Source organism: Perca fluviatilis, chromosome 19 (genome assembly GCF_010015445.1).
Source record: "Perca fluviatilis chromosome 19, GENO_Pfluv_1.0, whole genome shotgun sequence".
In the NCBI taxonomy this organism is placed as follows: domain Eukaryota; kingdom Metazoa; phylum Chordata; class Actinopteri; order Perciformes; family Percidae; genus Perca; species Perca fluviatilis.
Window position 1 is genome coordinate 35,118,416 of NC_053130.1, and position 21,596 is coordinate 35,140,011.

General features: G+C 44.8%; 1 protein-coding gene across 1 annotated transcript in view; it reads right to left on the reverse strand.

Moving 5' to 3' along the window:
- The window catches only part of shtn1 (shootin 1), a 57,863-nt gene that overhangs the window by 31,005 nt on the left and 5,262 nt on the right, over nt 1-21,596 (reverse strand). Inside the window, exons 3-4 of the mRNA XM_039783024.1 lie at nt 21,222-21,282; nt 7,870-7,964 (exon numbers count right to left, since the gene is read on the reverse strand). Of these exons, the coding sequence (XP_039638958.1) occupies nt 7,870-7,964; nt 21,222-21,282 (156 nt within the window). The remainder of the gene's footprint in view (nt 1-7,869; nt 7,965-21,221; nt 21,283-21,596) is intronic.

The following is a 21,596-nucleotide window of genomic DNA, read 5'->3' on the forward strand; positions in this document are numbered from 1 at the left end:
ATGTATGCGTATGTGGTTCCTCAACCAATCAGCGCGCAGCTCATCTAAATATTCATGAGCATACCATATTTGGAAGAAAAGCTCTCATTCCAAATAGGGCCAAAACACAGGGAAGCATGAGGGCCCATAAAATAGCAACTGGGCAATTTTCAGCCCAACCAATAGCTGCTTTCTGACCGGAGGGATTTTTTGCAGTTGTTAGAACATAAAATTCCTAGAACCCTTTTTTATCGTGTTCCGACTGGACCAATTTGGGGATTTTTAAGTTCCTCTGGCCGCAGTTCCTGTAACTCTTTCAGTTCCTAGTACAGACAGACCAACAACGGGACAATTTTAACAGTTTTCGCCATCTTATTGATCACTGTACTGACACTGATCACTTCTGACAATGTTTTAGGCGAGAAATGAACTGTTTAGATTTTGAATATAGGCATTCTTGCGAAAACTGATGGCGAATTGACAATTTGCTTCAAAGTTTTCGGAGTTGAGAAGTGCCATGAAGTGAGGCGACAGCCAGCAGGCGCCTGCCGGGGCCACTAGTTCGTCGTCGACCAGTCCTGATCAGAGACCCCGCTGTCAGCTGGAGGTCTCTCAGACCGCTCTAGGAAATAACAGGCTTTTATTTCACTGTTAATGGTTTGTTTGTTTAAATATCACAACACATGTCCATCATAAGATTAACGAGAACCTGTGGTTAACTGTCTTTTCGGAGTTAAACTCAACAAGCATGGACACACACACACACACACACACACACACACACACACACACACACACACACACACACACACACACACACACACACACACACACACGTCCACAGCTCAGCAGGCAGAGGCAGGGGAGAGAGAGATAACCGTTTCTCTTCAGGAGACTTGTTTAAATTATGACAAATATGCTGTATACATTGGATTTAGTATTTAGTTCATACTTTTTTTGGTGTATTTGTTTTCTTATTTTAACGCTATAAAGACTGTTGCCGTGCATTCATTATTCACTTACCCCTCCTACAGTTCCTATGGCCGCTGGGCCAGTGTGAATGCAAATGGAAAAAACGGTTTTGGGGGAGAGTAGTTAGTAGATCTGCTTAGAAGTGGACTTTTCCTATAACTACGTTCCTGTAAATACTTAGTCAGAAAGCGGCTAATGTTACATACCCTATTAGGAGACCTTAAGGAACAGTGTGAAATACCCTATATAATCATTCTATCACCCCTTTAATGCAGATAACAAACTACAGCAGAGGTTCAACAGACACATCTTGAATAACACCATGCTTAATATTGAAAGTACTGTCATTTGTTATTTGTTAGTTTAAAGGTTAAGCTTTTTAACCTAAAATTAGGGATGTCCCGATCACAGTGTGGGATCGGAACCCATTTTGGCATTTTTGAACTGTTACTGTTAATTAATTACCTAACTCCGATCATGTACATCAGCTTGTATTGATCACTGCCTTTAATCATACGCACCCTGCGCCACAGACACACCGCCAGACCGCCTAGATGCCGACACTTTCTAACCAACATGGTGTCAGGGTGTCTTGGACTGTTAGTCAGTGTTCATTGACTGTTTGTTTCCCCATTCACTGTCACCAGCACTCACTCTCTCTCATTCTCCAGCACACACTCCTCCCACTGATTCATACTCCTCGTCACTCACGCAGATCAGACTCTCCCAGTCCCCTCAGTCCTAATTACACACACCTGCACCTCATCAAGCCTCATCCTCAGTCCACCACCTGCAACTAATCAGCCACCACCTACATAAGCAGCACAACCACACACACTCCTTGTCAAGTCTCGTTTCCACATGACGCTTTGACCACGCACGTTAAGCCTAGTCATTCCAAGTTTGCCTACCCTGTACTTCGGATCCTGTTGTCTGCTGCTGCTCTGGAACCTGCCTACCCAGCTACCAGATTTCCTGCCTGTTGCTTCCTGCTCGTTGTTGGATCATTGTTAATAAAGCTCAGCTTCTCTACTGCAGTCTGTCTCCTGGTCGTCCGTGACAGAAGACTTGACCACAACTAAATGAACATGGATGAGGACGCCATGGAAGATCATCTGTTCAATCAAAACGGAGACACTCTGGAAGATTTTGTTGCAGTTTACCTCTGTTATTATCACAGTGCGGGCTGGGAGGAGGACTTCTTAAAGTATCAGTTCTGGAGTGGGTTAGATGACCCACTTACTCGGATGCTGCTGCTCGAGGACCTCAACCTGCCGTTTAGTGAGTTTCTGGACCGAGCCCTTTGGGTTTGTGGTTCCTCCCTTACGGTAGCGCTTGCCGATCCAGAGCCAGCCGATCCGGTGCCAAAGTCCTCACCACAGGCCCACTTCAGCAGGGAGCCATTTGACTGCCCAGTCGGACAGAAGCCAGCAAGCGTCTGCCCAGTCGACCAGAAGCCAGAGACTGCTCACCGCGACTGGCCAGACGAGACGGCTCACCACGACTGCCCAGCCGAGACTGCTCATAGCAACTGCCCTGCAGAGACTAGCAACCCTTCTGTTCCCGAGCCGGTGTCTGACCCCGAGCTGGCGTGCGGCTCTCCTGACCCCGAGCTGGCGTGCGGTTCTCCTGACCCCGAGCTGGCGTACAGCTCTCCTGACCCTGAGCTGACGTGCAGTCCTCCTGCCTCTGAGCCGATGTACAGCTCTTTCCATGCCTCCACAGACACGCGGCCTGCTAGCGGCCTCTCTCCAGAGTCCCAGCTAGCTAGTAGCTTCCCTGTGTCCCAGCTAGCTAGCGGCTTTCCTGAGTCCCAGCTAGCTAGCGGCTTTCCTGTGTCCCAGCTAGCTTGTAGCTTCCCTGTGTCCCAGCTAGCTTGTAGCTTCCCTGAGTCCCAGCTAGCTAGTAGCTTCCCTGAGTCCCAGCTAGCTAGTAGCTTCCCTGAGTCCCAGCTGGCTGGTGGCTTCCCTGAGTCTCAGCTGGCTGGTGACTTCCCTGAGTCTCAGCTGGCTGGTGGCTTCCCTGAGTCCCAGCTGGCTGGTGGCTTTCCTGAGTCCCGGTTGGTTTGGATTCCCCCTGACTCTAGGCTAGGTAGCGGTTCCCTTGTCCCTAGTGTCCCCGAGTCCTCTATTGTCCCTAGTGTCCCCGAGTCCTCTATTGTCCCTAGTGTCCCCGAGTCCTCTATTGTCCCTAGTGTCCCCGAGTCCTCTAGTGTCCCCCGGTTCCCCGAGTCCTCTAGTGTCCCCGGTCCTCTAGTGTCCCTAGGTTCCCTGAGTCCTCTAGTGTCCCTAGGTTCCCCGAGTCCTCTAGTGTCCCTAGGTTCCCCGAGTCCTCTAGTGTCCCTAGGTTCCCCGAGTCCTCTAGTGTCCCTAGGTTCCCCGAGTCCTCTAGTGTCCCTAGGTTCCCCGAGTCCTCTAGTGTCCCTCGGTTCCCCGAGTCCTCTAGTGTCCCCGAGTCCTCTAGTGTCCCTCGGTTCCCCGAGTCCTCTAGTGTCCCCGAGCCCTCTAGTGTCCCTAGGTTCCCCGAGTCCTCTAGTGTCCCTAGGTTCCCCGAGTCCTCTAGTGTCCCTAGGTTCCCCGAGTCCTCTAGTGTCCCTAGGTTCCCCGAGTCCTCTAGTGTCCCTAGGTTCCCCGAGTCCTCTAGTGTCCCAAGGTTCCCCGAGTCCTCTAGTGTCCCAAGGTTCCCCGGGTCCTCTAGTGTCCCAGGGTCCTCTAGTGTCCCAGAGCTTCCTAGTGTCCCCGAGCTCCCCGAGCTAGAGTCCCGGCCGTGTAGCGGCTCCCCAGAGTTCCTAGGATCCCGGCCTTGTAGCGGCTCCCCAGAGTCTAGCCTAGCTGGCATTTCCCCTGAGCCCAGGCTAGCTAGCATCCTTCCTGAACCCCACCTAGCTAGCACCCTTCCTAAGCCCTCGTTGCCGGTACAGCCCGGCTCGACGCCCTCGTTGCCGGTACAGCCCGGCTCGATGCCCTCTTCGCCGGTTCAGCCCGGTTCTACGTCCTCGTCGCCGGTTCAGCCCGGTTCTACGTCCTCGTCGCCGGTTCAGCCCGGCTCGACGCCCTCGTCGCCGGTACAGCCCGGTTCAAAGCCCTCATCGCCGATACAGCCCAGTTCTAAGCCCTCATTGCCTGTCCTGGACATCATCCCGGGGAGCCTCCCAAGGAAAATTTTGGGAGGGGGCCATACGCCCTCTAAGAGGACTGTGGAGGTCCCGCCGACACGGTTCCCAGGACCGCCATGGCCTCCAGAGGGATCAGCTCCGCCATGGCCTCCAGAGGGATCAGCTCCGCCATGGCCTCCAGAGGGATCAGCCCCGCCATGGTCTCCAGAGAAGTCTGCCCCGCCACGGCCTCCAGAGGGGTCTGCCCCGCCACGGCCGCCAGTGGGCCAGCCAGCTCCGCCGTGGCCACGCCCCCAGCCGGCTCCGCTGTGGTCACGCTTCCACCCGGCCCGGGGGCGGGGCCCCGCCATCTCATCCTCTGTCCCCCTGTCCGTCTCCGGGGCCCTCCAGGGTGTCTTGAACTGTTAGTCAGTGTTCATTGACTGTTTGTTTCCCCATTCACTGTCACCAGCACTCACTCTCTTCTCTCCACTAAATTCCTCCCTCTTATTCTCATCCTCCATTCCACCTTCTTCACACACTCCTTGTCAAGTCTCGTTTCCACATGACTCTTTGACCACGCACGTTAAGCCTAGTCATTCCAAGTTTGCCTACCCTGTACTTCGGATCCTGTTGTCTGCTGCTGCTCTGGAACCTGCCTACCCAGCTACCAGATTTCCTGCCTGTTGCTTCCTGCTCGTTGTTGGATCATTGTTAATAAAGCTCAGCTTCTCTACTGCAGTCTGTCTCCTGGTTGTCCGTGACACATGGAACGCAGCAACTCACCAGTGTCTGTCCAGTGTCTCATAGCTTGCCAGCCCTTGGCAACAAGTAAAAAGGTCGGTGTTTCTTAGTCACCCTTTTTTTACAGAAGCGTATTACTCCAATTCTCCACACTTCTTCTGTGATTCCACCAGGAAACCACGCTTACACACTGTTATTGCCTGGAGCTGACATCGGTAAACACAAGAAGAAAATCTGAGATTGATTATTAAGCGCAAGAGGCGTCACTAAGTTTAGTTTTCGTTGTTCAGCGGGGAACTTGATTTGGTTGGGGGTTTGCTGGGATCCTAAAGAGAACTGTTTTGGTGTTGAGAGAAAATACTCATCTGCTGCAGTAAGTTAAATGTATTAAGCTTAAGACATACTGTATATTTAGTTACTTTGTTTACGTCATTTTTGTAAAAAAAAAAAACAGCATGCAGCTCTATTATCTGAGCAAATTCAAGAATCGGATCGGGACTCGGTATCGGCAGATATCTAATATTTAAAAAAATCGGGATCGGCTCAGGAGTCAAAAAAGCTGATTGGGACAGCCCTACCTAAAATGTCACATGGAGTGCAATGAGCAGTAGAGTAGACAAGGGCAATTAGGGGTGAAAGGGTTCACAAAGTTCCTGGTTTGGTTCAGAACGTTTTTGGCACAGAGGAGGGGCATTGACAGTTTCAAAAAGATTTTTCATTTTCAATTGTTTGCCTTAAAAAAATTCCGACTAAGAACATAAGGACCATAAACATTGTCAAATTGTTATTCATAGAATGGGTTTTTCTAATTAGTGCAAAAAGAAAGTGCAGCTTTGTTATTTTTATGTAAACATGGCCACATTATAGACTAAGGCCATCAACATAAAGTGAAGCATATAAGCTCAACCAGCACAAGATGTTTTTTTTAATTGAAAGATGCCTATAAGTGCCACTGTGTTATTAAAAAATTAAACATTAAGTGCAGCATAACCCAAACATGCAGTAGGCTTGGGTGGTCGCTTCTATTTTCAAATAATCCAATCGTGGTTACTCCAGATCGCTAATATGCGATCTGATCGCCAGTCTGGCAACATTGAATACGTAATTGGACATAACATGCATATGCTGAGCGGCTTCCACTTTAATCAAACGTATAAAACATAAAAACATATGATGTTTCTCATACTGCCCATTGCTGCAGCTCCTCCACCTGAAACACTCTGAGCTCTTGGCCCGCCTTCCTGAAAAGCCCAGTCTGCTCTGATTGGTCGGCTGGCCCACTCTGTTGTGATTGGTCAACCAAAATCAAACCAACCTTTGGGCAGGCTGTGCTTGCTCAGGCAGCACCTATGGGCAGCACATATGAAAAACTGGTCTGGCTTTCTCAATCAGTGACATCACTAATGGAGGAATTTCAAACAGGAATGTGGACGAGCAGTTTTCAGGCAGTTGAGAACAAGTGCTGTATGTGGGAGAGAGAGCTCCATTTGGAGTAATATATACATCTATTACACAAAAAAACAATATAACACACTAAAAGATGGGGAAAATGCATAATAGGGGCTCTTTAAACCTACACTAGTTCACTCATGTACTCATAGCTCTTTCAGCGACTTTCTCGATAATCCCACAGTTGTTTATACGCTGTTAGCTCTGTTAGCTACTTTAGCTTAGCAGTTAGCAATGGCTTCTCGCTTTCACTCTCCAAATTCTGTTGATCAGCGTGTCAAATGTTTAGCTATTCCTCTGCCTCCTAATGTGATAATTGTACTGCCTTATTGACTGAAATCTGTGCAACAAGCAAAGTATCGATCCAATAGCATTGATCAACAACAGAGTCAACTCACCCAGATACTCTGTGGTCATTTGTGGCAATAAAAATCTTACTTGTCACCCCTGTTAAGATGAGGACGACAAACAACCCAAAGGAAAGAGGAGGACTGAAGGACAAGGAGCAGTGGGGAAAAAAGGCCTGAAAGTCGACCTTCACCATAATAATCCCTCAGCCTCCCACTGCCCAAAATCTGGTCCAACCAGGTGCAATGTGAGGGCTTTTGTCCAGAAATTGAATGAGAAATGATTACAGTGATAAGCTCAGCACCAGTGGGCTGCAAAATCACTATGTGCCAGGCTCCCCCACTCCCAATCACAACTCACATTTTAGCAAGGAATCCAAAAAATTGGGCTCTGAATCAAAAGAATTCAATGCCATTTTAGACACTAAGATATGGGGACAGCAGCAGAACTGGAAGAGTGCTTTTGATTGCAACATACAAATTGAACAGGTCAAAGTGACGGTTACTGGAATACACTGAACAGAGTGTCTTCACAGCTGATGTGATGCTGTAATATTTATTTAGTTGAATTTGTTCTAAATCAACATACCCTACAATTCTGATCACATTAATGTTCTCTTGTTTTAGGCTAAATTTACATTGCTATGTTTTGGTTTAAAAAGGAACATCTTCTGCTACGTTTCCCCCTCTCATTCCCCCTGCTCTGGCGTTCCCCCCTCTCATTCCCCATGCTCTGGTGTTTCCCCCTCTCATTCCCCCTGTTCTGGCGTTTCCGAGCCCCTAAACCGGAGACATTAGGAAACACTTGTAACCCGTTTTGGTTTGGAATCTTGTTTGCAGTCTCAACGGCCGCAAACGGAGACCTTTGGCAACACTGACGGCATTGTTTCTCCTCCTGATTGGGTCTCATCGGTCACGACGTCTCATTCTCTGAGACTAAGCTACTAAAGTTACCATGGTAACTACCAGCAGTGGGCGGAGTCTCCACGCTGCCTCCTGTTTATGTCCAGTATACCAGAATGTTGATGAGATATGAGGTTTGGGCGTGTTAGTTTAAACGGAGATGAGTTAGAGATAAAAACACTTGGTTCACGGTGATTGCTTTTGGCCCAAACTCCAGTTAAAAACCAAAATGTAGCCTTAATTTATTGGTAACATTTTCTTGGTTGTGAGCGTGTTTTACTTGATTCCAACTTGAATCCAGACTCATAGAAATGACACACATGGTATGACGGACCCCTGGTTCATTGTCTTCAGCAGTATTTGTATGAAGATGAAGTGTACCTTGGAGGCCAGGGCTTCAGCACTCTCTCTACATGTCCTCTCGATCACCAGGTCCTCCTGAATGGCGTTGACCTCTTCAATTACCATCTGAGAAACTAAGAAAAAAAGAGAATTAAAGACAAAGGAAAAGACACCATACCCTAACCATATTCAGGCACATGCACATATAAAGCCCAACTACTGCTCAATCAGCTGCCCCTTTGGCCTCTGACTAGATAAGTGCCCTTTGAGTAAGACATTTCATCATCATTCACTATTTCTTTTTCTAATTTTATATTTAAGTTAGTTTTTTATTTGGCCCAGGGCATCAATTCTCAATTAGAAGCATGCTGTAATGCTCGACAACTGCATTTGAGTTGTGATTCTCCGAGACAGAATTCGAGCCTCTCACAGCCACCACAGTTCCGCAAATGGAGCGCCCTGCGGAGCAGCGTCCACGTCTCCCTGACCTGCCTCCATTAGTGACAGCCAGCAGGTAACGCTAAGTTTTCCCCCAGGTGCAGAGCAGAGCTGCTTCTGAAACGCGCTGCGGCACGTCTGTGAAATCACAAAGATTGTCTAGAGTGGCCATGAACCCACCGCAGCTGCGCCCGTTGGAAGCCTCAGCATTGTCTGTCACTGTTGTGAAATGAAACTACAATCTCAATAGAGCCAGCCTAACATTAAGCTTATCACCTTAACAACAAGCGCTGGAAACAGGTGAACTCTTGTAGGCTACTTATTTCCTTTGTCAGGCAACTGATACAAATAAATGTAGGTAATATTACGTGGTTAATTAAAAAATGAAAAACCATATGTATTGGGATTTTTTTTTGTGACAATTTTTAAATCGATTATTTCAGATGAAATCTTTTTTTATATAATTTTTTACTAATGATTAAGCTAAATATTTTCTGTTTATACGGTAACGGCGATGACATCATATCCGTTCCCAGCAAAACAGATTAAAGGCAGAAAATACAGTAAATCCATGTTATGTTCTTCTTTAAAAATGAAATACATGTCAGACTGACATGTGATGTGTGTGTGAGTGTATGTGTGTGTGTGTGTTTCTAAAATCATCATTATATTTCGATATCAGAAACATTCATTTTCACCATAGAATTTGGTGCAAACAACAGAATGTTCCATCATTAAATAACCTTATGAATTTACAATCTGTCTTCTTCTGTGGAATTAACTTTATTATTCACCAAAAAGCAAGTTCAGTAGTTCTTTTCAGCTGGAACGGCTGTTATTGTGTGATCTGGCAACGCTTTCTCACTCCCATCACATAAAATATGGACGTTTGGTCAGGGCGTTGTTATTGACGCTAAAAGTCTCCTTTAGTGTCATATCTAAACGCACTTGGTCAGGACTATTCACGGATTTTTGATGCTCTGGGTCGGGACGTATATGTCTAACTGACATGCAGGACAAGAACGGGACACTTAGGTTTAGGAAAAGATGGTGGGTAGGGTTATTAAATGTACATTTCCGTGACACGCCGGACGAGAACAGGACATGAACCCCGGTCTCCTGGGTGATAGTCCTGTGTTGTGTGACTCATCCACCCCCAACCAACCTCCCTACGCGAATTCCACACTTTCATACTACTCGCTACCGTTGTCACTCTAAATACTACATCATCTAACAGATGTTCCATACAGACGCTGAAGGGGGATTTTTGTGTTGCTATCGCTGAGAGGCACTGACCAAGCGTCCATATTTTATTGTACGATGGGAGTGAAACGGTGCCTGAAACTTAAAGAAAAATAATTTTAAAAAAATAGCAAAGAACGACATTATGTGTTTTGTTTATGGCTCAGGCCATATGGTCAAAATGAAATGATTTATTAATAATGTAATAACAATAACATATAACAATAACTTATTTCACCAGTACATTGCTGTTTAACGACAAAAACAACCACTAGAGGAGAAAAGGGTATTTTACAATAACTTTGAATGCACCACGAGGCTTAGGCTACCAGTTTGAAGTGAATGCACCGTCTGTGTTGTTTATCTGACAACAGTTGCTGCAGACTGTGTTCGTCCCGCTGTTACAATCCTCTTCAGTGAAATACTGTCACACTTTACACTGTTTAGCTGTCAGCATTTGAACCGTGTTTACTCCAGCTACTAGCTAACGGTAAGCTAACGTTACCTGCTGTCAAGTGTAGTGTTAACTAGCGTCACACACAGCAATGTTTCTGCTGTCTCTAACGTCTGTTTCGGAGCATCAGAGAGCAGCGCAGGCATTTAAGTGGCACCGAAATGAGGCACCAAAATCCACGTTTTTATAGATTTTTTTCACGGCAGACATGTTGACATGTCATAGTAGGAAAAGCACAGGTGTATTCAAAACCATTAGTGATGACTGCATTCCACTTAGGAGAGGTCCTGGTATTAAACCATTAATGATGGCTGCATTCCACTTAGGAGAGGTCCTGGTATTAAACCATTACTGATGGCTGCATTCCACTTAGGAGAGACCCTGGTATTAAACCATTAATGATGGCTGCATTCCACTTAGGAGAGACCCTGGTATTAAACCATTAATGATGGCTGCATTCCACTTAGGAGAGACCCTGGTATTAAACCATTAATGATGGCTGCATTCCACTTAGGAGAGGTCCTGGTATTAAACCATTAATGATGGCTGCATTCCACTTAGGAGAGGTCCTGGTATTAAACCATTAATGATGGCTGCATTCCACTTAGGAGAGGTCCTGGTATTAAACCATTAATGATGGCTGCATTCCACTTAGGACTTGTGCATGCTGACTCACTGAAATAGCGTACTGGGACACTTGATGGAATTGAGCCATCGTTAAGGTTATCAATTTCAGCTGTGCTTTTCCTACTATGACAAGTCAACATGTCTGCTGTGAAAAAGGTCCATTCGGTCCGGTAGATACCGGTTGTTAGGCAGTTCAGTACCCAACCCTTCTAACTGTGCACTCCATTTAAATTTAGGGTGGAAAAGTCAACAAAGACACTCAGATCCTATTACTTGACAAAGCAGCAAATACAAGCACTTTCATCAGTGGATCATATGCTCAATCACTATTGTTTTACTTTTTGATAGATAAGTACTTTGTGTACAATTAACTAGATGAAAATCTTACGGACATTAACTTTAAGCACAGAAGCCTTTCTGCCCAACCAGTAACAAACGTCCCCATTAAGTCAGTTTCACATTTGGCAAATCAAAACACCGTTCACCAATGGACAAAGCAACAAATTAACATATTGAAATCAATCCATGGTCAGTGTGGCAAACATACACAGACACAAGAAAATGACGCTGATCTTACAATGTCTAGGGGTAGTCCTTGCTAAGGTCAAAGAAAAGTTAGGTTAGAAAAAGTTAAGGCTAAGTCAGTAGCCTTGGTTGATGTGACAAAGTTAATGAAACATGAAAAGCAGCAATTCAAATTCTACTGTATGGCTGCATTCATGTCAGTACAAACTAAAAAAGTCAACTCATTGCCATTCCATTTAGGATTTCCTTATGAGTGGGTGCATACCAGTGACTTATCATTTCATTGCGCAGTTAATCGAGATAAGAGTGGCGTAACACTTGACACTGAAGTATATATGAATGCTTTGTGTGGCTGCCATCTGAGTAGCCTCGATAGTGAGTGACCTATGTACATCATTATGATTTGAATTCAAAAGAAAGTGAACAGAATCTTTTCTTCAGATAAGTTCCCCTACCTTTTTATTTCCATCAGCCAGCACCAATGTGTACTGACTATAGACTAAATAGGGTACATGCAGGAAAGAACTTTAGAAAATGTGATTATAAATAATAGTTTAGAATGTATGTTTGTTAAGTATGATACATGTGATGTTACTGAGATCTAATATAACCCAGGCTGAACAGAAACATTTGCTTTGAAAACCTTCATTATTTGCAAAACTACTGTAGCATGTACAACAGGACAGTGACTCTTTATTTGATAAAATACTGAAGCGCTTTAATTAGTTAAATCAAGTAAATAAAGGCACTGAATTTATACTAATATAATATATACTATAATATAACATACTATAGATTGAAGTACACAATGTCTGTTGAATATTCAGAAACAGCAGCCTGAAAGTTAATCCTAATCAAAAGCAAGAATAAACCATCAAGCTTGGATCTAATGCTTGCTTATGCTAAATATCAAGCTTAATATCGAGCTTAATATCGTTGCTGTCAACCAGAAACCTTGTATGTCCACAACTGTTGCTTTTCAGGAAATGGACATTTTATTGAGCTATTTCTCTTAGATTTTCTGTGTCAGAAACTAGGGCTGGACAATGAATCGAAAAATACTCTATATCCACCACGTTCCACTTCCAGGATTGCTCCGGTGCCACTGGAAATTCCGCCATATGTCCCTCTTTTTGGCCACATGTCCGTCCCCTTCCTCTGTCTCTGTGTTGGCGTTCTAACCTCTGGTGGATTTGTGAGGACTAATTAACTGCTCCTCAGATCTCTGCAGGGTAAATCCAGTCAGCTAGCTAGACTATCTGTCCAATCGGAGTTTTCTGTTGCACGGCTAAAACTACTTTTGAACGTACACATGTTCCACCAAAACAAGTTCCTTCCTGAGACTATTTAGCAGAGGCACCGTGGCTCCGTCCGGAGCTTAGCACCACCCAAGACAATTGTGATTGGTTTAAAGAAATGAAGGAATGCTGTGTGGACCAGACAGACCTTCCTTTGCAGCGCTGTGGAGGAAGGTCTGGCAATGCGAGACTAATTGAAAAATAATCAAAACCGAAATTCTGAAACTCTAACCAACGTAATTTTACCACGTCGGTTATTTTGTTTTTTTAATCCTGCTATTACTTTCGCCACTGTGTGTGTTCATGTTCTTCAGTCACGTAACTCCGCCCCGTTCAGTCTGCAACATGGAGGAGAAGTGTGCATTCAGCGTGCGTTCACACAGCCTGCGAGGCCCGAAGCCCGATGCGGACCTAGACGATTCTGCATCGATGCCGTGTCAGACCATAATCCATTATTGCCTACTGATGTTACTAGTTGATTTTCCGGTCGCTGCTTTTTTAGTTTTTTGCCTTTTGTCTGTTGTGTTCAGACTCATTCAGCTACATTCAGGAAGTGTCTTTTTTTTTAAGAGCAGATACAATAAAAAAGGGGAGTTCATATACTGTATATCTGACTATATCAGATCTATATTTGTTGATGAAAACCATGTGTAGCAATTTATAATAATATTGAGGAGGTGACGCATCGTGACGCTTCGGATATCGAATCGCTGACAGGACAATCGTAATCGAATCGAAACAATGAACAAACAATGAACTAAAGAGGCTAAAAAGCTTTGTAGAGCTTAGGTGAACTGCAGGGTTTGTGATATTGCTCTGTGGAATTATTTTGAGTGACACCATCATTTGATTCATTGTTGATATAAAAAATATTGATTATTGCAGCTTTAACTAAACCTGGGTAGTTGAAAAGAATCAGGTACAATTCCAAATCACAAACCGTAATGTTGTTTAAGCTGCAATCACACCTCAGTACAAAAAGAACGCCCCTGAAAAATGCCCTACCACTTAGCTAATTAAACATTGTGGTTGAGCGAGGAAGAAATTAAGCATTAGTGCCATTGCTGTGGGCAATTCCTTCCCCCGGTGACACCTAATTAGGAAGTTGATGAACGCCAGCGGCAGGCGATATCCACGTTCCTTCGGCGCCCTCCACATCAGTCAGTCAATAGCACTTAGCTGCCAGTTTTCATCCTTGGCCTCTTCTCCGTTCCTCTCTGCCTGTCTCCAAAATTCTGTGGCCACACTCGGCAACCTACGAAAGGATGCCTTGAACTAAATGACATGTTAATTATAATTACTGGTAGCCATGGTAAATAAACAGCAGTGGAAGTGTTGAAAGTGTACGAGCATCAGTCGACAGGGGGGCTCTGACACGTCAGAATTGGCAGTCTTAATTGTAAGTTTCGGCCTCCCCATCATCATCACTCCATCTTTTTTCTACCCTCTTTTTTATGCCTGCCTTTTTTCATCCTCCTCTCAGAAAGACAGTGATTACCCCTGTGCCGACGAGCTGCATAATGTTATCAGCGCCGCCAACGGAGCAGTGAATTAAATTGTATCTGCAGCCTCTGTGAAGCTTTGATGAGGGGGGCAGATGCCTTTGTGGTGTTATCATTATAACACAATGGTCATGTTGTCATCAACCTTGCCATCGGCAATTGAAAAGGCATGATTGTGTGTTGGGGGCTTTTTCCTCCCGTCCTCCCACTACCCCCCCATCAACCCTGCTGCCCCACCCCCAGCCGTTTCATTGTGAATAGGAGCAATTTTCTAAGAGCTATGAAATCACGTAATAGGTCCTAATATGCAGCTGCTTGGCACAGTGAAGCAGCCTCTATTAACGACGAAGTCAAACACAATATGTGTTTTGGCTGGAGAATCGCTGAATACACGAGCACGGGCCAGATTTATTCAGATGAAAATCCACACAACTGTCACCGTTACAAAGACAAACTATTTGCTCTATCTTTTGACATGTGGAGCCCTATTTTAAATTCTGTCTTCACTGAAGTGGTCATAACAAAGCATTCAACTGTAAGGAAAATCATTTAAAAAAAATTGAAGGTGGGCCAAAACATTTGAAATTTGTAGCATTTGGAATGACGCACGTGATAAAAGCTGAAGCCAAGACATATTCCAATGCCATCGTCTGTGTGCTGGTTCACATATTTGTACAGCTGTGATCATTTTCAAAAGAACAAACGTTTGTTGTAACAGAACACAGGTTCCCTTACCAATCCATATGCTGCCACAAATGAGATCACATAGGTATTGGTAGGCAGATGTGTTAAATCTGATACACCTTTCTGAGAATGTGCTATATGTTCCTTAACAAAATGTCTCAGTGTCCTTGTGTTGTCATCAAAGGTTGATTCAGTTCACATGGAAATCGCTCATTGCTTGAAAACACATCATCTGCTAATTATTCTAATTTTGATTATGTTACAGGAGGGCAAGTACAAATAAAAAAAACTGCTGGCCAAGTCCCTCACAAAGCTGAATTTATGTCTGTCAATGTTTTGTGTGTGTGTGTGTGTGTGTGTGTGTGTGTGTGTGTGTGTGTGTGTGTGTGTGTGTGTGTGTGTGCGTGCATGCGTGCGTGTGTGCGAAAGAAAGATCACCAAGAAACTAGAGATTAGGGCTGCACGATATATTGTTTCAGCATCAACATCGCGGTTTGCGCCTAATCTTGCAAAAAAGTTTTAAAATAAAGTACATCCTGTTTTGTTTGGCCTATTGTCCCTATCCATGGCCTCTCCCATGTTAATCCCATAGACTTTACATTTAGATGATTTCTTTTTGTAGATATGTCCTTGGCAAAATCATTCAGCACCGACATCGCAATGTGCACATTTGCAATACAGTTCTCATTTTCCATGTCTAATGTCACCGGCCGACCGTTTCCCTTTAAGACAGGCGGCCACGTGGGCAACGTGTGTATGTGCTGTAGTCTGACGGGGTTTGTTAGGGGAAGTGAGGCTCTCCCATGTGTGTCTAAGAGAAGTATTGTAAGCGACAGGTGCAGCAGACACAGTGATGCACATGCTTTGTGTGTGTTTGCTGCACAGATGAAATAAAGCACCTGATTAATGCAACGTTATCACGACGTCTCCCGACCATTCTTCACCGCAGAGTTACCAGACTAGAAGCTGGCCACCAGTGTATTGTTCCTCTGTACTGTATACTGAAGGAGACAACAGTCAGGATACAACTCGACAACTTTTATTCATTCTTCTTCTACCCACATACAGGCATATCATTGTCAGTAGAGCCCCGTCCTAGAGCGCCGCCAGGTGGTCATAACCAGCCATTACATCTCCCCCTTTTAGATGAACTGTTCAACTGTAAAACTAAGGAAAACATTGTACTTTACTGAAACCATTTTTCTTCTATTCACTCATTAAGTTAACAAAATGTGAACATGGCTTTTTAAGACCCTTTTACTTTTCAACCAGGAAATTAGGAATTTTCTTTTAACAAACATTTACATGTTTCTCGTCCTGTTTAATGTGTGTGCATGTTCAGCGTATTAAAGGTCCAGTCTTTCAGGAGCCTTAGATGGCCTTCCTGACCTAGTCAGTCTCATGTCACTTGGTGCCAGAGGCACTGGCACTGGTAACGGTACCTCCATCAGGTGTGAGCGGTTGCGCCGGACCCGCAACTGTCCCTTTTGTGCGTGTGGGTACGATCCACACCTGTTGTCCAGGCTGAAGAGAGGGCAAGATTTAAGTACGATGCCTCTGATTGTATGTCTATTGCTGTTGCAGTTTAAGTGCAGTGTCTTTTTCTCTGAAGGTCTCCAGGTCAGGCCACTGCAGTTGTAACTGGCGTGGCGACACTGGAACTGGTGTCCTGATTCTCCTCTCCATCAATAGTTGTGCTGGAGAGCTCCCATGAGTCAATGGGGGGGCCCTGTAGGCCAACAGAGCTTTGTGGAAATCCCCCTCTTTTTCTAGGAGAGACTTCACAGTCCTGACTGCCCGTTCAGCCTCACCATTGCTGCGGGGATATCGGGGGCTGCTTGATACGTGCTTGAAGTCATAATCTCGTGCAAACTGAGCAAACTCATGGCAGGAGAATCGTGGGCCGTTGTCCGTGACAAGCACTTGCGATTGTCTGTTTTGATGATGTAGTTCCTGTTAAGGTATATACTTCAATGTAGTGGGAGAAATAGTCTACTATCACTAAGTAGTTCCCATTTTCCATTGGAAAAGATTTGCACCGAATCTCTGCCATGGTCTGCTTGGAAGGTCAGTTGTGAGCAGAGGCTCGACTGGTGTTTGAGCTTCACGTGCACAAATCTCGCATCTCTCAACCATCTGCTTTACCTGTGACGTGATGCCTGGCCACCAGACTGCTTCCTTTGCCCTAGCAAGGCATTTGTTAATTCCTTGATGCTCTTGATGAAGACTCTGCAGGATGTCGGGTCTCATGTGTTCTGGAATGATGAGTCTTTCCCCTTTCATGAGTAGTCCGCCTACTTCATGCAGAACTGACCGTTCTGTCCAGTATGGCAGCAGCAACTCATGCACATCTCGCCTGTGTTCAGGCCAGCCATTAGCAATGCACCGACTGAGACGTGTGCAGGTATCGTCAGAGAGTTGTGTGGTCTTGATCTATGCAAGCTTTGTCTGTGTTGCTGGCAGACTGTCTACAACGCTATCAAGATAAGCTTTGCGTTCCCTCTACAGGTCTTGATCTACCTCAGTGGCCCTCTATGGTAGAGGTGCTCTGGACAGGGCATCAGCTGTTATCAGGTTTTTACCTGGAACATGGACGATATTGAAGTTGAATCTGAGCAGCAATCTGAGTCTGAACCTGATTATCGGCAGGAGGTCATCCAACGCTCTAGACTTGAAGAGCGTTATGAGGGGCTTGTGGTCAGTTCTTAAGGTTAAAGTCCAGGCCACTCAGGTATCCTCGCAGGCGCTCACATGCCCAGGTCACAGCTAAAGCCTCTTTTTCAATTTGGGCATATCTTGTTTCGGTTTTGGTCAGACTTCTAGAAACGAGGGAGGTCAGTCTCCCTCACCATCTGCCTGTTTTTGTGTCAGGACGCCTCCTAGTCCATATGATGAGGCGTCAGCTGATACCATAGTTTCTCTACTTGGGCTGTACTGAGCTAACACAGTGTCTGAACTTAGCTCTGTCTTTGTCTCCAGGAAAGCTTCTGGGGTGCTCCCCATGTCTAGCTATTCTCTGACTTCAAAAGATTTCGGATGGGCTTTGTCAGCTCAGGCAGGCATGATGAGAATTTGCCTACATAGTTCACCACGCCCATGAAACGGCATACATCTGCAACATCTTTGGGCTCCGGCATGTTCAGGATCGCTTTGATTTTACCCGGATCTGCTCTGATGCCTTGTGAGTTGATGACGTGGCCCAGAAAACGGATTTTGGTCAGGGCAAACTGGCATTTCTCATTCAGAGTGAGCCCTGCCTCTCTGAATTTCTGTAATACTCTGTGCATTCTGTCGTCGTGTTCTGACCGGTCTCTTCCTGTGACAAGGACATCATCGGCATGACACAGAACTCCATCTATGCCGTCAATGAGCTGTGAGGTTTCTGAAAATGCTCTGGAGCAGATGAGATCCCACAAGGGAGCCTCTTGAAGTAGTAGCGGCCTTCTGGTATGATGAAGGTGGTCAAGCGCATTGAGTCTTTATGGAGCGGTACCTGCCAGAAGCCTGATGTTGCGTCAAGTTTTGTGAAGACCTTGGCTCCTTCTAGCTTGGCCAGTGTCTCATCCACTGCAGGCAAAATATGTCTCTCTCTGATCACACTCTCGCTGAGATGGGTTAAGTCCATGCAAATGCGTATTTTCCCTGTAGGTTTTATTATAGGAACCATGCCCGCGCACCATTCAGTTGGTTCTTCAACACGGTCTATTACTCCCATCTTCTCCATCTGGTCTAGCTCCTTTTTGACTTTTGACCGGAGTGGAATGGCCACCCGCCGTGGTGCAGAGAGGGCATAGGGTGTTGCAGTGTCTTTAAGCTTAAGTTTGTATTCGTCTTCAAGTTTACCTAAACCTGAGAATACATCTGGGTAGGTTGAGCGGAAGTGTGTTTCAGCATCATCTATACTATGGAGCTGAGGAATCATGTGCAGTCTTCGAATGGCTGGAAAGCCTAACAAGGGTGTGGTCAGGTCCTTCACAATAAAAAGCTCCTCCTCTATCTTTCTGTGTCCTCTCTGGATAACAGCATCCACCTGTCCTTTAACATCCAGGGGTTGGCTGGCAGGTCCCAGTAATGGTATGCGAGGGGCAGAGGGGCTGCCATATTTATCCAGTGTGTATTCTGACTCTGGAATAGTGGTCACAGAGGCACCTGTGTCCACTTTAAAGCGAAGCCGACCGCCATTTACAGAAAGTGTTTCAGTCCATGAAGACGTCTGTGGATAGTGAACAGCTCCTAAGTAGGCCGGCGCCCCATCCTCTTCTATGGACTCCAGCTTTTGGACTGATCTGCACACAGCTGCAAAATGTCCCTTCTTGTGGCATTTTCTATATTCAACATCTTTTGCTGGACACTCAGTCCATGAGTGTTTAGGGGTTTTTCCACATCTACCACACTGTATTGGCTTGGCTGAGGCAGGCTGATGCTGAGTATAGTTACCATGTTGAGCTGGCTTGTGCTGACAGTGCATCCACTTGGCCTGGTGATTTTGTTGCCCACACAATAGCTTGCTGCTTTTTCACATCCTCATGCTGCCTTACTTGGACTATGGCTGTGGCTAAATCCAACTTTGTTTCTCTGACAATTTTGCGTCACGTATGCCGACTACAATCCTATCTCGGATCATTTCTTCACGTAGGCAGCCATATTTGTAATGTTGAGCTAGTTTGTGCACGGCAGTAATAAAATTCTCTGCAGACTCACCGACTTCCTGACATTGTTTGTTAAACTTGGCTCGTTCATAAATTATATTATGCACGCCAACAAAGTGTCCATCAAAAGCCTTTGTAAACGTGTCGTAGTCATTTTGTTGTTCTCCAGTCAATTGCAGCGAACTGAGGATGTCATCAGCCTTATCAACCATTGTGTAAATGAGAGAATTCACCTGGTATGCGCCATCTTTTTCCTTCAATCCAGAAGCAAAACTTGTTGTCCGTGTCACTAGACTCCGTCTGTTAAGGGTTATTATCTTCTGACACCATATATTGTTCCTCTGTACTTTATACTCAAGGAGACAACAGTCAGGATACAACTCGACAACTTTTATTCACTCTTCTTCTACCCACATACAGGCATATCATTGTCAGTAGAGCCCCCTCCTAGAGCACCGCCAGGTGGTCATAACCAGCCATTACAACCAGCTACTAACCAGGCTAAATCTAATTGAGTTAGCCTAAAGAAACCAGGGGTCTGTCCCAACTAGAGGACTTTGGAGCCACAAAGCTAGAAACACTAATCTACAAGAGAGACTTCTCTATAATGTCATTTACACAGATTTAATATCTGTTTTTATTTATCGCAAATAATATCTGTATCGTGACATTCAACAACGTTATCGCATATTTTCCTCATATCTTGCAGCCCTAGCAACAGACACATTGTACAGGTACATGTGTGCATCCAGGCATCTCCATTGAAAACTCTCCAACTTGACGTACCTTTGGCGAGAAGGAGAATTCTGTCTGCATCAGCCGTAAGCTTGGCCAGCCAGTGGTATTTAAGACTTGAAACTCAATTCACATTGACAGTACATGCAAATAACTTTAGTCTTGTTAAGAGAACCATAGGGAAGGGCTTTGAAACTTAACTTGCCATTCAAATGACCCTTTTCTTTACCCGTTTCTGCTCACGGAGCTTTGTTTCTGCTAGCCATCCACAACGTTACTGCTGCATCGCTTCCTGATTTCTGAAACTACAGAGCAGCCCGAGGCCCAAATCACCAAACGCGTGTGCGTTAATCGTGCGTCAAAACAATGAGTAAAGGAATTTGTGTTAACTCGTTATGATTTATTTTACGTTACGTTTATTTTGACAGCCCTAATCCATTTATTTGAATACATTGAAGAGTTAAAGTGCCCATATTATGAAAAAAACACTTTTTCTGGTATTTGGGGTGTTATTTTGTGTCTCTGGTGCTTCCACACACATACAAACTTTGAAAAAAATCCATCCATGCTGTTTTGAGTGAGATACGGTTTCTGAATGTGTCCTGCCTTCAGTCTCCTGGTGAGCTGTTCAAAATCGGCTCGGACTGTGACGTCACAATCCAAAATGAGCTGGCTAACCGCAACCGTTAGCTCGTAGCGTTAGCATTAGCATGCTAACGCTAATGCTAACACTAGCATGGTACCTCGTTCTCAATAGCAAAGCACTGCTACAACACACACAAGTTCACCATAATCTACAAAAGAACTACTTACATGTGCTCCCTCATTTAGAAGTCTCCCAGCTAATCCTGCCTTGTAACTGACTGAAGTTGGAGAAACAGCCTGTCTTTTACTTCTATGGAGTTAGCTAGCTGACATGATCTACATCTGAGCTACTGAGCATGTGCGAGTGCAATCAAAGATAGTACAAAAGAAGAAGAAGAAAAGAGGTCTCACTCTGTAGCTAAAACAGAAACCAGGTGAAAAGAGGATCTACAGCAGTGAGAGAGAGCTGTGCAGTACAACTAAAATATGGTGTTTTTTGAAAATTAAACCATGTAAACCTATTCTGGTACAACCTTAAAAGACAATTATGAACCTGAAAATGAGTATAATATGGGCGCTTTAAAGCTTGTTTGTAGAATAAAAAAACATTTCTGACTCGATCTCACTTCCTGAACAGCAGAGATAAACTTACCTTGCTGGAACTCATTGAGCTTCTTGATGGCCTCGTCTCTCTCCTCCTCCAGCCTCTTGCACTTATGTAAGAGAGACAGACAGAGAAACTTTAACACACTTTTGGATATATATATGTATATATATATATATATATATATATATATATATATATATATATATATATATATATATATATATATATATATAGAGAGAGAGAGAGAGAGAGAGAGAGAGAGAGAGAGAAATTCCATATTTTGCATACCCCCTTCTCATTTTTGTTGCTGTGAATGAGGGTCAGGTGCCAACAACTAACAATTGAAACAATAATAAAAAATACATAGTCCGACCAATAATCACTTATATAATTACAATTTGGCATATCTAAACAAAATCA